The sequence below is a fragment of the Suricata suricatta genome, chromosome 5 (genome assembly GCF_006229205.1).
Source record: "Suricata suricatta isolate VVHF042 chromosome 5, meerkat_22Aug2017_6uvM2_HiC, whole genome shotgun sequence".
Lineage (NCBI taxonomy): Eukaryota > Metazoa > Chordata > Mammalia > Carnivora > Herpestidae > Suricata > Suricata suricatta.
The window spans coordinates 5,022,766-5,039,589 of NC_043704.1; the positions used below are offsets into that span (position 1 = coordinate 5,022,766).

The 16,824-nt window shown below is 43.7% G+C and overlaps 1 protein-coding gene across 1 annotated transcript in view; it reads right to left on the reverse strand.

Annotated features, from left to right (window-relative positions):
- Positions 1-16,824, reverse strand: part of BRWD1 (bromodomain and WD repeat domain containing 1) — a 111,079-nt gene that overhangs the window by 45,105 nt on the left and 49,150 nt on the right. Inside the window, exons 16-19 of the mRNA XM_029940621.1 lie at positions 11,193-11,378; positions 8,894-9,077; positions 5,111-5,204; positions 534-665 (exon numbers count right to left, since the gene is read on the reverse strand). Of these exons, the coding sequence (XP_029796481.1) occupies positions 534-665; positions 5,111-5,204; positions 8,894-9,077; positions 11,193-11,378 (596 nt within the window). The remainder of the gene's footprint in view (positions 1-533; positions 666-5,110; positions 5,205-8,893; positions 9,078-11,192; positions 11,379-16,824) is intronic.

Consider the following 16,824-nt stretch of genomic DNA (forward strand, 5'->3'; position numbering starts at 1 on the left):
AGCTAAACACAGAGTCACCACATGACCCAGCAAGCTGACTGGTAGATGCACATCCCAATGAAATGAAAGCTTACGTTCAAACAAAAACCTGTATGTTAGCAAGGTGCACCGTTGGCCTAACGGCCAAAACGGATACATGCTACACGTGGATGAGCCTTGAGGACATCACGGCAAGTGACAAATGCCCGTCGCAGCCATTCTGTAGGGTTCCATGTATACACGGTGCACAGAACAGGCCAATCAATCCACAGAGACACAAAGATTAGTTGCTGCCAGGAGCCGAGGGAGGTTGGCGGGGGAGTAACTGCTAATGAGGACAGGCTTCCCTTCGAGTGCACCGAACGACTCTGGAGTTGGTAGTGGTGAGGATGGCCCACCCTGTCGACGGGCGGGCACTGCCAGGTCCCACGCGGGACGAGTCAGCCTCGCCACAGAGCTGCCCCAGCACCCTCGTCTCCCGGGACAGTCAAAGGAGCAGAGTTAAGATAAACTACTTAACGTTACTTCATACATTTTAAAGTTAGAAAACTCACATGTCTTACAGAGCTCGAAGATTCGTTTCCGGAAGACAGGTCAAGCCGTCCAAGGTTCCTCCGGCTGTAATTCAGGCACCTGCGCCTGCACGCCCTCTGCCTGGACGAGGACAGCAGCGTCAGCGAGTCACCCTGAAACGGAAGTGCGCACGGAAATCAGCACCCGGTAAGCGCCACCGTCCGCAAAACACATGTTCTTTCACAGTTCAGAAAGGGGTTAAGGCACAAATAACCAAGGATAATAGTTCAGAAGTAATATATAAATACATATATAGTTAAATTAAACGTGGTGGTGTTACTCTCAAGGTACTTAGAAGACACGGCTAAATGAGGCACATGAGATGGGCATCTTCCAAACGAAATCATAAGTTAATTGTTTTGCCACTAACAAGAGCAGAACAACAATATCCCAAGACACCACTTTAAAGTATCTAACTTAAGGGCCCAGGGTGGCTTAGTCAGTTAAGTGTCCAACTGTTGGTTTTGGCTTAGGTCATAATCTCAGTTTCGTGGGTTCACGCCCCACATCAGTCTCCGCAGTGACAGCAGGGAGCCTGCTTAGGATACTGTCTCCCTCTCTCTGCCTCTCCACCTGCCCCATTCTTGCTGTCTCTCTCTCTCTCAAAATAAATAAACTTCAATAAAAAAGAAATAAAAGGTGTATCTTAGAAGTGAAAAGTACATGTTCACTATCATGACGCTGTCACTGACACTTATGAACACACTGCTATGTGTATACACAGGTAGTGAGAAAGATCTGAAATATTAACCCAACTTATCTCTGAACTTTAAATTTTTGGAGGATTTGTTGTATTTTTCAGTTCTGCTTGAATTTTTAAAATATTGTATTTTATCAAACAAAACACGTAAATTAAATCATCCTTAAAAATCATCCCAATAAAACAGACGGCACTTCTTCAAGGGGGGAGGGTGCACGCAGCTGCGGACTCGAAGCTGTGTGTGAAAGCCCGCGAGGAAAGCACACAGTCCTTGAACTGATACACAAATTAATGGTCGCATTTCTGTTTGATAATCATCGGTGTGTTTTATCATTTCAATATGCCTCTGACCGACTTTCAAATGAATTGTGCTTTCCTTAATTTGTCAGTATTGACTTTTATTAAATTAAAAACACATTTTAATGAGTTTCATAACCGAAAATTTTAAACACAGGGGGGCCAGAACTACCATTAAGAATAAGAAACTCTCTCAAAATATATTTTAAGTATGTTTGAGGGCATGATATACCTAAATAAGCCTATAAAGAATTATAGGAACAAGACAGAAAAAGAGTGCAAACAATAAAAGATAACCCTAGAATTTCACCCCCAGAAGAGGCAGCTGAAGGGTTCAGCAGGTAAACAAAACCCAACAGAGGAAACTCATGAGTTAGGCTCACAAAAATCGCAGTGCAGAGCCTCCCAGGCGTAGAGCGCTCCAGGCTCTGGCCGTGAAGTCGAAGGGAACTGCAGATAAGAGGAACCCAAAACAACTACAGCCACATCCATGTTTGGATTAAGGCAAAACAGGCCTGACAGCGGCCTTCCGCAGCCCACCAGCAGCAAATGTAAATCCTCTCTGGGGGAAGGATAGCATCCTAGGCCTCAAATGCTCTCCAACATTTAACATCAATCAGAACCACAAGCAACAAAGAAAATGTAAATGTAAAAAAAAGAGAGAGAGAGAGAGAGAGAGAGAGAGAAAATCCACGAGCAATGGAAACAGACAGGGGAACAAGATTTGAAATAATGAAATCAGCAGGCATGGATTTTTAAGAATAACTATGGCTGATTTCCAAGAACTTAAGATAATGAGAACTTTAACAGAAAACTGAAAGCTGCAAAAAAGGGACCAAGTAAAAATTCTGGACTGAAAATACAGTAACTAAAACCAGGTTTAACAGCAGATTACACATGGCTAAATAGAACTAACAAACTGGAACATAGGTCAGGGGGGAAAAATGAGAACAGCAGCTAACAACCTAACAGAAGGAAATCAATACTGAAGGTCTACTGTACATGTAAGTGCAGTATCAGGAGGAGGAAGGAAACTATTTAGCCCAAGGAAAGCTGGCAGAGCTGTGGACAGTCTGGAGAAGGGCACTGGGCGGCTCAGGCCATTAAGCACCCAACTCCTGACAGCGGCTCAGGTCACGGTTCAAGCCCCGAGCTGGGTTCTGCATGATGGTGTGGAGCCTGCTTGGGATTCTCTCTCTGCCCCTCCCCTGCTTGTGTGAGCGTGCGCTCATGCACTCTCTCAAAATAAGTAAGCATGAAAAAAGAATTGGAGAATAAAACATTACAAGAAATAAGGGGTGAAAATTCATACTGAGAAAAGGTTCAACTGAGTAGGAAAAAAGGAAATGCTACATGTGCACATCCCAAATGATAGAGCTGTAAATCCCATTTTAAAAAAAGCAGAAACAGAGAAATCTGCAAACATAATGAGATTTTAACACATATCCCATTAGAAGCAGGAGTGCAATCAGCTTGAAATGGCATGTGGCATTAACTAAGTGGAATGTATACATGTTCCATGATCTAAAAATTTCACTCCAAGGCAAACATTAAAATAAATACACATAGAGATACCAAGAGATACATACAAAATGTTGAAAGCAGAATTATTACTAAGAGTCAAAATATGAAAACAATCCAAATGTCTTTCTACAACAGACGGAATAAATGTCCATATATTCATCAAGAGAATACTATACAACAGTGAAAATAAATGAACTTCAACTACTCCCAACAACACGGATAAATCTCACAAGGTCAAATGATGAAGCCAGTTACCAAAGACTGCAGAAGGCAGGATTCCACTTAGGTCAGTATTTCTTGGTGTTTTTACATTATCAACACCGTACAAGAAACTCTGAATACTTTCCTAATTTGCTCCCCCACAAGACGTAACGCCACAGATACAGGCCCTCAGGGTTTACGTAGTATATATATCCATGCTACGTATGTAAAGAAGACTAAGTATAAAGCTTAGACTTTCTACTCAATACAGGATTAAGAACAATGTTAATCTTTCACTTAAAGGTAAAATTGAAAATTTTAAAGTACTTCACACATTTAACTTCATAACTATTTCCTGAATAATTTTAATATAATTTTAATTTACTTTAATATAAATTTAATCAGACTGTAGTATATCAAATAACATATCCAAATTAGAAAGCTATGGATACAAAAGGCACAGCAATGTAATCAGTTTTTAAAATCTTTCAAAACTTATTTTTTTTCAGCAAAAGTAAAAACAACCAAAAGAAGTGATCAGTTACTTATAAATTACTTTAGTAAATTTGGCTTTCAAATTTTTTACATGAGAAAACATCCTAACTCAGGCCAAAGATATTCATTTAGATCATCAACATTTTTCTCTTTTCAGTACCTGATGAGAGGTGTTGAATCACTTTTAAGTAAGAAGATGGGGCACCTGGGGGGCTCAGCTGCTTAAGCATCCAACTCCTCCTTTCTCGGTTTCGGCTCAGGTCATCATCTCACAGAAGTAAGTTTGAGTCCAGCACCATCCATCTCTCTCTCTCTCTCTCTCCCCCTCCCTCCCTCAAAATAAATAAACTTAAAAATTAATAAGATAAACACTATGTCTCAAAGCCCAAGTCATATACAAACTACCAAGCGTCGTCGCCGACAAGGCCTCTAACGGCCACCAGGCGCACACGCACAGGTCACCTGTCATGGCGTGACTTCGAGCCTGAGTGGTCAACTATGAGCAGGTGCTGCCAACACAACCACTTTGCCACCCGCTGTCGTGGCTCGGGTCCCGTGTACACTTTGTGCATCTTCCACACACCAATGTTAACACTGCTCGTGTGATGTTCGTGAAAATCCAAATGGAGAAACTAAATATTAAGGGCAAAAATCTTCTTCAGCAGAATGAAGCTCTGGAGGGCCGCACACCACTGTAACATCTAAGTTTGTTTTATAGAATTTTTTTTCAATTTTTTTTATCTTAATTTTTTGAGAGATCGAGTGAGATAGAGCAGGAGCGGGGAGGGTCAGAGGGAAGAGGAGACACAGAACCGGAAGCAGGCTCCAGGCTCTGAGCTAGCTGTCAGCACAGAGCCCGACGCAGGGCTCAAACTCACCAACCTTGAGATCATGACCTGAGCCGAAGTCAGATGCTTAACCGACTGAGCCCCCCACCGCATCACCTGGATAAAGTTCAGAAACAGACCACGCTAACAGGCGGTTTTGGAAGTCAAACAGCAGGCTGGCTGTGGATGTAGGAGGTGGGAACCGACCTGACAGGCTTGCATAAGTCCAGAACATTTCAGTTCTTGACCTGAGTGGTCACCACACAGGAATTTTCTGGAATCCTTTACCACTGGCAGCCATTGGGGTACTTACTCCTCTCAAGTTTGAGACTACTCTTTCCCAACAGCTGTACAACTTTGTCTCTTATTCTAAATCCCAAACGGAAGACCCTGAGCAAGAATATTCTACTTCAGGCAAAAGGTACTATCATTCTCACGGATCAAAAAAATAAAAGTATAAACTCAGTCTAATGTCCAACTTGCTCTATTCCTGAGAAAACAAGAGATCCGGTACCTTCTGTGTGAGCTGAAGAGTCTTCCTCTTTCTTCCTATTATGTAAAGATTTCTTTCTTCTTCACCTTTCTCTATTCTGAAGTCTTCCAGCTTTCTGTAAATATAAGTATCCAGTTATACTGGTTAATGAACCAATGGATAGGTAATGGATATAAGGAGGAAAAAGTAATCATTATGATTTAAACTAATACAGAAAATTCCTAAAGTTCTAATAAAACAAGTCAAGCTATACTTTATGCTAGAAACTAATATGATCTCAGAGACAGTTGGGAGGTCTTATATTTCATACTAATATTTGTTTGTATTTTCACGGACCCCAATACAGCCAATTCAAATAGAATCTTTCACATTAGCTTCTCACAATCTCTCTGTAAACTGTCCAAGACTGCAATCCCTTTCTCTAAAGAAACAATAAAAACGGAAGCTTCCTCCAAATGTATTCAAACTGCACGTTTTATAATTGGTAGAAAACCAGAATGGCATTGTTACTGCTTCTTCTAAGCACCTATATTTCACTAACATGATACAAAAAAAAAAAAAAAAAAAAAAAGATTATGTTCCTGGGCTCGCCCTCAGAGCCGGGGCCTTCCACCACGAGCAGGGTACTGAAGTTCAGTGTCCTTCTCCAGGGTTAGAGAACTCCGGTGCCTGAACGCCCCTTTCCCCAATGTAAACACTGCTGAAAACATATGGATTTGTTTTATGTTCACTTGAGAACTCCACTTGGGCCAGTTTCAAAACAGATGTATAGGCCACGCCCCAAGATCCAACTAGATGCTCAAATGAGTCGGCACACAAATGCTGCTAAGTCAGAACGGATTCTACGGAAACTGCTTTTGTCGCAGGGTGCGGCTCCGGCTCACGGTGAGGTGACAGCGGAGCAACACGACACCCACAGGGCAGCGCTGCCTCAGATTCAGCCCCCCGCACGGTGTCAGCCTCGCTGTTTCACATGTATTTAAGGAACCACATGAGGTGTGTCACTTGCAGCCGAAAGTAATCCCCACCCCAGAGCTGTAAGCTGCCCTCTGTTCTGAAAATGAAACTCCACATGCGCTTCATTCCCAGTCGCTAATAAAGCTTAGGAACTAGCGTGCGAGGCCCTCGTGTGCACAGCATCGTCTTCAACCACGTGCGACTGCAACCCCGGGCCTAACTGAGCCGTCAGTGAAGGAAAGCGGCATCACGAAGATGGCAGGACGAGCAGAACTAGCACGCATCAGTGAACAGAGCCTCCACGAGCCCGGAATTAAGACGGAGCAAAGGCCTGAGGTCGAGCCCCAACCGGACCGGCGTCCGCGGGGAAGCAGGCCTGGGGGCTCGTTGTTGTGCACGGGGGCCAGTTAAGTTCTCACGCTTTCACCTCGTACCTAGAGTTTTCACAATGGACACATGAGTACTTTTATAGTTGGGAAGCAAAAGTTTAATTTTCTCGATCTTCATCAAATGCCACCCTAATTAATTAGTTACGTAAAGTCCCACTGCTGCCGCTTACAAGGACTGTCATCAAGAGCAGCGACTGTCACGAGACCACCCAGCACCTCCCATATAAAATCTCACATGTATTTTTAGAATGCAGCACTACAAAGAGCTACACTCTCCTCCGGGAAGTTTTTATTATAGCAGACAGCTTGTTGGTGCAAAAACCACATTCTACCTCTCTTCCTTTGAAACAATCTGTTTTTATCTGGGCTCTTTGCTGCCCTAAATAGAAACCTATCACCCAACCTCCTCTGTAGCTAAGTACAGCCAGATGACGACACCCGGTCAAGGAGAGGTGAGCAGAAGACCTCAAGTGTGACCATCAAGGCGGCCTGAGTCAAATTCCCGGGACAAGTGTCCTTTCTGCCTCAATCTCTCTTCCTCCTTCTGGCCAAATCTCACTGGCCACCACAAACGCATCTGTGACGGCTGCTGTAACAGAGACCAGCTCTCCTAGACTTTGAGGCGACTTTAGGACTGGAAGCCACGCTCTAAGATGGAGATCAGAAACAGGAGCCTGAGTCCCTGATTAGCTGGGGAACTATGACTGCAGCCTAAAACGATCTCCCGTCTTCCAACTTAACAGACTAAATAAGAATAGAGGAATTATTCTTGGGGCACCTGGGTGGATGAGTCAGTTAAGCATCTGACTCCTGGCTTTGGCTCAGGTCATGATCTCATAGTTCATGAGTTCGAGTCCCACATCAGGATCTGTGCTGACAGTGCAGAATGTGCTTGGGATTCTTGGTCTCCCTCTCTCTCTGCCTCACTCTCTCTCTCTCATAATAAGCAGACATTTAAAAATAAAAATGGAAGAAAAACAACTATTCTTCAGGTCTTTAACTCTTGATAATGGTTTGCTTCCCTGAGGTTTGACAACAAAAAGTGTCCCAAAGTGATACTTCTGGTTTTGATGACCATGCAACTCAGACACAATTTTAAGGCTTTAGGATAGCATAGTACATACATGATGGTGATTTCCTGAATTTCTCATCCCAATACCAGATTTTGCTTTCCATTGTTTTACTGCATATATGTAAGTACTACATTCCTCCACCAATCACAGAAACTCTTTTCCTAAACACATGAAGGACACACTTTTACAAAACTATCTTCAAGGCATTAGAAGACTGAACATCAGTTATCAATGCAGTATTTGCTATGTCCATTTCATTAACTCAAAAATCAGTAGGTTACAACTCAGTAGTAAGGAAGATGCTAGTACCCAGATTATAATCATGAAATATTTCCCGCTAAAAGAAAACAGTAGCCCTCTTAAGTAGCCCTACTTAGGAGAAAAGAATGATTCCGCATCCAGGACAAGAAATTTACAAGATGAACTTTAACCCCTTGCCATGTCTGACGGCAGGGACATTACAGAAGGACTGAAGAGCCAACTCGAAGAGGCCCCCTCCCGGCCAGAGATGGAACAACTTAAAAGTCCACGAGGGTATTAGAAATAAGCTACATCACAGCAGGGTGATTTATACAGTGAAAAACAGAAACACAAATTGGTGAATGCTGGAAGATGGAAGGGAATAAACTTTCGTCTTGAAGGTAAATAAAGCAAAACGAGCATCTATCTTTTTGATATGAACTTTACTATTAGATACCCGAACCGTACATTTGGGTAAATGTCTCTTTTGGAAGCACGCACTGTGACAAATGGAGGCTTCAAAGAGCTGAGAGGTGACTGTTTTACAGCCCTAAGGATCAGCGGGCCTCGCCAGGGAGTGCCCACGCCTGCCGGCGTCACAGAGAGACAGTACTCGGTATGTGCCTTCTGACAATGATGCCACTTTAAGAAATAGTCGTGCAAAAAATAAATAAATAAAATAAAAAACATTTACAACATGAAACAATCGGATATTTTAAACACTGGACATTTGGTTCTACTGAGGAATCATCATCTTACAGAATGATGATGGCGCTGCGGTAATAACTGAGAACAACCCCTTATCTTTTACATGCATGTGTTTTTTTGGAGGTATCTTTTAGACATTTTTCAACAAAATTATATACTTGGGATTTATGTCAAAATAACACTAAAGGGAGAAAAGCAAGTGTCTGTCAGGATGGAACAGGACTACAAAAATAGTTTACCAAAAAATTAACCACAGTAAAAACTTAGAGAACAACTTCCACGTTTTCCTACCACAATTAATACAGATTCCAGCCCATTACTAAAATATACTTACATGATTATTTACACCACTAATGGGGTTTAATAAAAAGTGTAAATAACCATGTAGATATATTTTTGTAAAAAGAAACGATATTAAGAGATGTCCTAAAACAAACCTAAATATGCCTAGTGGTACCTCTGGCACAACCACTCTTCGTTTCCAGGCCTGCAGGTCACGCTCGGTAGCAATCTGGCTGCGGGGGGCGTTCTGATGCATCTGACGAACGCCTTCCACTTGTCCACTCCGACGCAGCCCAATGTTTGGAGGGGACTGGATGTCTAAACTCAGTCTCCTGAAACCTACAGAAAAACATCAAAACTGATTCCAAGAGAAATGCCAATCTAATATACATTTAACACATAATAAGCATATACATTCCTCCTAAGATACAAACCAAAAATACAAACCAAAACACTCTGGCAGAAAGCATCCTAATGAGACTAAGATCAAAGTACAGAATACAAGGGGCGCCTGGGGGCTCAGTCGGTTAAGCGTCCGGCTTCGGCTCAGGTCATGATCTCGTGGTTAGTGGGTTCGAACCCTGCATCAGGCTCCGTGCTGACACCTAGCTCAGAGCCTGGAGCCTGCTTCTGATTCTGTGTTTCCCTCTCTCTCTGACCCGCCCCTGCTCACGCACGCTCTCTCTCAGAAATATTTAAAATGTTAAGAAAAAAAATACACAATACGAAACAAGCATCCATTCACTTCAATTCCCATTATTACTAGACTTTCTGAAATTTTTAATGTGCAGACGTTTTCTATTATAACACTGTATTTGCATTCCTAAAACCCTTCCTTGCCTTTTTCAAAACCGTACACTAGAAGCACGTCTCCTGGGAAGAACGAGCTGGGCAGAGAGCCTCCTCCAACCCTGGTGGCTTTATACCAAGAGCTCGCACAGGACCTGTGACTTCAAGAGATGATCTGAGCCAAGCAGGCAGCTTGCCAGACACTAAAACTTCAACAAAACGCAGGGCAGGCCAATGCTGGCAGCCCCTGGCCTTGAGCTCAGAGAGCGGATGACAGGGCAACGCGGACAACAGGAAGCCTGTGCAGAGCTGCGCAGGTGGGCATCGGAGACAGGACGGCCTGCCCCGCGCTGGCGGCCGCCTGGAGGGACGGTGCGGAGCGGCGGGGCGGCGGGCCGCCCGGGTAAAGTGCTTGCTCACTGCAAACATGGGACGAAGGGCTCCTGCTGTTAACGTGACAGAGCCCGGGGGCTAGATCCTTGCCTGCAGGACGCTATCAATTCTACTTCGACTCTGCCGGCTCTGCTCGCCCAGGGGGAGCCACATGGCTAAACACACCCGGTCTTCTTCCAGCTACCGCGTTCTGTTTACCGGTCCTACACGAGCCAACCTGCATGCACAACACACTACACTATGTAAGTCAAACATTTATGTTAAAATGTACTGCTAGTTAAGAAACAGGTTTTGAATTCAGAACCAATGATAAATTCTAAGTTTAACCGCCCGAGTCACAGGAGGAGTCTCAAACAATGTGAAGAGAACACAGGTTCTCTATCTCCCACGAGACGAACTAAAATGGCCATACACTGATTCACTACCGAGACGGCCATGCCCACTGCGGAGTGCTGTGACGCCGTGAACACGGGTGAGGAAGCGTGGTGAGTGGGTCTGGAGAGATTTCTAGAGCGTGTCATCAGGGGAAACCAAGGCAGAGAAGAACGCGCGTGCTCCTTGCACACACGGTCAGCAACATCTAGCCTGCCTGTTGGAGAATTTCTCTTTTGCACAGACAAGAGGAGACACCTGGCAAAACAGACACCCAAGTCTGTGGCCGAGCACCCGTGCAGGCGTGACACAGCAGGGAGGACTCCTGCGGCACTCGAGGCTTCTCCAATGTTCCGCGGGCGTCTACCTTCCCAGGGAGAGTTTCCATTTGCTGAACGAGTGCCCGCCCCTCTCCCCCAGTCCCTCCTCAGGTAACACTCTACGCCAGGATCAAGAACTTCGCCAGAAAATTCACTTCGAGATTCTGACCCCAGAAGAAACATTTAGGGCTCTAACCAACAAATTTTCCTTAACTAAAAATATTTAAAGGGAAACCTACAACTGTGGTTTTCCTTAAAATAAAAAATATATAAAAATAAAAAAACCCAGCAACAACACTTTGTTCCTTACTCCTTACTCAATGTACTCATTGAATACAATTTTGTAAATACTTCTTTTGGAGCAAAAAAAGAAAAAAAAGTGTCAATGACCGTTCCAAGCACCCGAAGATCAAATGTCCACTTGCTGGCACACCAACTCCACGCCTGGCGAGGCTCCCCCAGACCACCGCCTGCGCGGGAAAGCCGCGCCGCCTAAACTCCGCCACGCTGCGTGCACCTGACGGCCACTTCGTTCACTCTTCGATTTCGGTCACAGCGAGACGCCACAGCCGCATCTCACCTCTCCGGGGCGTCTCCTCCCCGCCGGGAAGCCCGCCCGGAGCGGCGTCGGGATCTGCCCCCAGCCTCTGGTCCTGCTGCTGCTGCAACTGTCGTATCATCCCATCCAGGACGCTGGACTCCGGGCTGCGCTCGCCATTGTCGTTGGTTTGGAGGCTTATAATTTGTTCAATCACCTCTCCATCACCTGTAAATCCAATGAATGAATACAAAAGTATAATATACCTGAACAGGAAAACAACTTTCAGTAGAGTGCAATTAAAATTATAATCAGCAATTCTCAGATTTCTTTAAAAAAATAAGCAATTAAAGACATCCTATATATTTATAATTAATTGAGTCAGACAAAAGACTCAAAACAAAACCCTTCTTTATACGGAAGCACAACCACCTCCACAGAGCCTCTGACACCACTGCAGTGAGCACGAGACACACGCTTCCGGGCAAGCTTCACCCCGCGCTCACACCAATGCCACCCTCGCCTTACGGAAGATGTGCTTCATTAAGGACTCAGACGGGCCCAGAGCAACAATGTGTGACTTCTCCTCTACTCTTCTAATAAAACTAAGAGAGTGAGACTATTCAACAGACTGCAGCGATGCTAGACACCGCCTCTTCCACTACCGCTGAAACTGCTCCCTCTCTGAGGTATGCTTTTATTTATTCTTTTTTAATTTTTGAGAGACAGAGCGCGAGCAGGGGAGGGTCAGAGAGAGAGAGGGAGGTGCAGAATCAGAAACGGGCTCCAGGCTCCGAGCTGTCAGCACAGAGACGGACGCGGGGCTCAAACTCACAAACCGTAAGACCATGACCTGAGCCGAAGCCGGACGCCCAACCGACTGAGCCCCCAGGCGCCCCAGGTGTGCTTTTAACATAGCCGGTACCCATCATTCCTCAACTACAAAATCAGATTTTTTAAGTGTCTTTGCGTCTTTATTTTTTCTTTTTTTTTAACGTTCTTATTTTTGAGAGACAGAGCACAAGCAGGGGAGGGACAGAGAGGGAGACACAGAATCCAAAGCAGGCTCCAGTCTCTGAGCACAGAGCCTGACGTGGGGCTCAAACCCGTGAAACACAGATCATGACCTGAGCCAAAGTTGGAGGCTCAACCGACTGAGCCCCCCAGGCTCCCCTTTGCTTCTTTATTTTTCAACTAACAGGTTCAGTTAGTATTAATGGATAAAGAGTGTTAAGATGGTTGTGGAACCTGGAAATTTCTCTAAACACTTTTTGTGCAAACAATTCCTTACATGTCCTCCACATAAAATGCACCTCCTCTGAACCTAACATAGAACACAGACCAAGCCCCCACCAACTTAAAGCAGAACCCTAAGAGACTGAAATTAAGGAAAAAGAATGCAGAGATATGACCCAGCCTCCACGGAAACATCCATAAACTAAAAACCATCATATACTATTTCAGGGGAAAAAAATTTGCATCCTACTGAGTTAGATCCCTTATATCTCATGGATAACATCTCCGTTTACCATGGCAATCAATAAAGAACTCACAAGAGTTAAATATCATAACCAAGACTGCCTTAAAATCACTACCATTTCTTAATAGTTTCAACAAATGAGCTAAGAGAGCAAAAAGAGGAGCCCTAATCTAAAAAGATAAAAAGATTTTAATTAGAACTGGGAATGAAAAAGATTCCTAAGACCACATCACAGAACCAAAGGGAAAACAAGGAAAAAGGACACTTCCGGTCCTCTCCCTCCTCACAAACTCCCCAAGCCTATGTAACTTTTCCTTCACAGCACAGAATACTTACATGTACCTAGAACTCCACCAGAATAACTGTTCCTAGCTTGCATAATGCTGCTCCGACACGGACATGCTGAAGTGGGCTCCCTCGACCCCCCAAGGCCTCTGTGCTGCAGGAACCGCCCTCCCCCTGGGAACCACGAGCCTGGAAAAACCAGGGTTTTCAGACATGGGACAACAGACACACGGAACTGTGACCCCCAGAGGAGGATACACAGTGGAGTCTAGCGGTTACAGCCTGGAAACAGCTTCCAGAGGTCTCACGGAGTTGAGGAGACGGAGATCAGAGCACAGGGCAGAGGGGAAGACTACGCTATGCAGAGCTCAACATCAGAGGTGAGGGAATTCTAGAGAGAGCTCAGAGACGTGCGGTGAGGTTGAATCGATTATTTGACTAAATAATGACACACGCACACACTGGGTAAAACTCCACCATACTAGGGGGGAAAGCATGAAAAAGCAGGACCCCAAAACTTCCCAGAGCTCTCACTGAGCCACCCAGGCACCCCTTGTCTCCCTCTTGTGTATTTACGTAGTTCGTTAAGTTTTAATATGGACTTAGGGCTTGTTATATAGTGGGCTATAATCCATAATGGAGACTGTTTTGTTGCTCATATTAATTTTAGATTTGAGCATCAGGTCTCTTTAGGCTGAGCGTTGTTCCCTTTCTGAGTCCATGTTCCCAACAGCCAGAATAAAGAAACTGCATAATATGCAGCAGAATTATTTAATGCATACTTCCAATTTTAAAACTCAGAATATTTAAAAATGTGTGTTCAACACAATGAAGAATACAATGATTGTTAGTGCCAGAAGTTTTACATACCCTTGCTTCTGTATCATCAGTGAAAAGGCCAACGCTATGAAAAAGGTAACTAATTTTTCCATATTATGAAAATAGTTGTGAACTTGAAGACCCCATAAAAAAGGTCATGGATAAAACTGCAGGTCTGCAAATCACACACTGACAATTCCTGTCCTACAGCAATCATTAAAAATAAATAAGATGGACAAATATTACTAGTAAGCCATTAATTGGTGAAGGTAATATGAAATACTAACAAGTAATCAATTTCGAACATGGCAGGAAAAAAAGAACACAAAGAATAAAGACAAAAAAATAGCAAAATGGTAGAGAATTAACCCTGACCATGCTAAATGTATTAAGTGTAAATAATCTACATTTTCCAGTTAATAGACAGGTTGTCAGATTGAATTGGTGCCTACAAGAAATCGGTTTTAATATAAAGACACAAATTGGCTATAGAGATGACATGAAAATACTCATCAAAATTGGTTGGATTAGTATATTAATACAAAACAAGCAAAAGCTTTAAGGACGCCTGGGTGGCTCAGTCAGTTGTGCGTCTGACTCTTGATCTCGGCTCAGGTCATATCTCATGGTTCGGGAGTTTGAGCCCCACATCAGGCTCCGCGCTGAAAGTGTGGAGCCTGCTTGGCATTCCCTTTCTCCCTCTCTCTCTCTGTCCCTCCCTGGCTCATGCACTCTGTCTCTCTTTCAAAATAAATAAATGTTAAAAACAAAAACAGAAACAAAGAAATAGTCTTTAAAAGAAGAAATACTACTAAGGAAAAAGAGGAACAATTCATAATGATAAATCACTAAGAGAACAATTTGAAATGAGTCTGCACCTAATAACAGAACTTCAAAATACACAGAACAAAAATTAATAGAACCAATGAGACAAAGAAGACAAAACTACATGATAGATATTTCAGCACTCCTTATTAATAACCCCCAATGAAAAAAGCCACGTGTCCTTCAAATGTTAGAAAATGGATACATGAGAAAATAAGCATACAGAGGTGTACTAGCAACAAACAGGAACAAACCTGCATGTGCAACATCAAAAATCAATCTCGAAAGCGCCACGCCGGGGTGCCTGGGTGGCTCAGTCAATTAAGCAGATGAGCATCGGAATCGTGACTGCCACTCAGGTCATGATCCCAGGGGGTAGCATGAGCCCCATGTCAGGCTCCATGCTGGGCGTGAAACCTGCTTAAGATGCCCTCTCCCCCCTCTCTCTGCCCCTTCGCCACTCACGGGAATGCATGCTCTCTCAAAAAGCAATAATAATAGTAATAATAAATAAACACATTAGATAAAATTTTAAAAATTTTTAAAAGGCACCATGCTGGAGCACCTGGGTGGCTCAGTCAGTTAAGAGTCCGACTTCAGCTCAGGTCATGATTTCATGGTTATGGGTCCAAGCCCTGCGTTGGGCTCAGTGCTGACAGCTCGGAGCCTGAAGCCTGCTTTGCCTTCTGTCTCCCTCTCGCTCTCTGCCCCTTCCCTGCTCATGCTCCTCTGTCTCTCACAAAGAAACAAGAAAAAAAAAATTTTAAAGGCACCATGCTGTTAAAGAAGCCAGATATAAAAGATTTCACATCGCATAATTCCATTTATATGAAATTCCTTAAAAAGACAAAATTAAAGTGACAAAACAGAACAGTCATTACAAGGGACCAGGAGAAGACTCCAAATAAGCCCAAAGGCACTTCTGGTGACCGAAGTGATAGAACACTGGTCACGTGACCGCTTACCATCTGCCAAAACTCACTGGACTTGTACACTGGAAACTGGTGAATTCTGTTGTATGTAAACTACTAGTTCAATTAAACTAACAAAAACCAAACATTTGAAACAGTAAACATATAGTGATCTAGATTACGTTTTAGCCTTAGCTATAACTGGTCATTAACTTTCAGTATATCAATCCTCATCCAAACAAAACAGAAGCATTTTTTTCCTTTGCTTAATAACATCTGTATGGAGAAACACTGCACTGCTGGGAACAAATACAAAAACAAAACAAAACAAAAAACCAAGAGTCTGCCCTTGACTAGGACAGGCAAAGTACAAGATGGGACTCAAATATCCTGTGCCAGAAAGGAAGGAAGTGTTCAAGGGACTTAGAAAGGGAACAACACTCAGCCTAAACAGACCTGATGCTCAAATCTAAAATTAATATGAGCAATAAAACAGTATCCGTTATGGATTATAACCCACTATATAACAAGCCCTAAGTCCATATTAAAACTTAACAAACTACGTAAATATACAAAAGGGAGACAAGGGGTGCCTGGGTGGCTCAGTTGGCTGAGCATCTGGCTTCAGCTCAGGACATGATCCAGCGGTTCATGGGTTCGAGCCCCGTGTCAGGCTCTGTGCTGACAGCTAGCTCAGAGCCTGGAGCCTGTCTTCAGATTCTGTGTCTCCCTCTCTCTCTGACCCTCCCCTGCTCCTGCTCTCTCTCTCTCTCTCAAAAATAAATACAACATTAAAAAAAAAAAGGTGAGGCAAATAAAATGAAGATGCAATGACGACAGAGTTAGGAAACAACCACTCTGCAGCCCTTCTAACACTTGTAACAACAAGTGATTCAGGCAGAAATCATCAGCAGATCCTAAACCTTATGGGTAAAGTTTGGCAAGAATCAGGTTATTTGCAACTTATCTCCCCACACATTTCTTCTTAATGACAAGAGAAAAACAACTTTATAGTGGAGAAACTTAGCAGGCACCAATTGAACCACGTTCTCAAAGACAACATTACCAACATTTGGACAAAACACAATCAGAGCATCCGGGTGTGATGCTCCAGGACAGCTGGGCCACCTGTCCCGTAGCCCAGCACACACCGCACAGCCTGAACTTTAACAATGACAGGTGTGGTGCGCGTTCCGTGCTGACACCCACACCGAGGGAGAACAAGCAAAGCTTTCGATGCCAGAGGATCAGAACGCGGTAACGGACAGAGCCTTGTATATGTATTTAACACTGTGTCGGTGTTAAATGTCCTGCTTTTCATCACCGTTTGTGGTAAGAGAGTACCTTTGTTCTT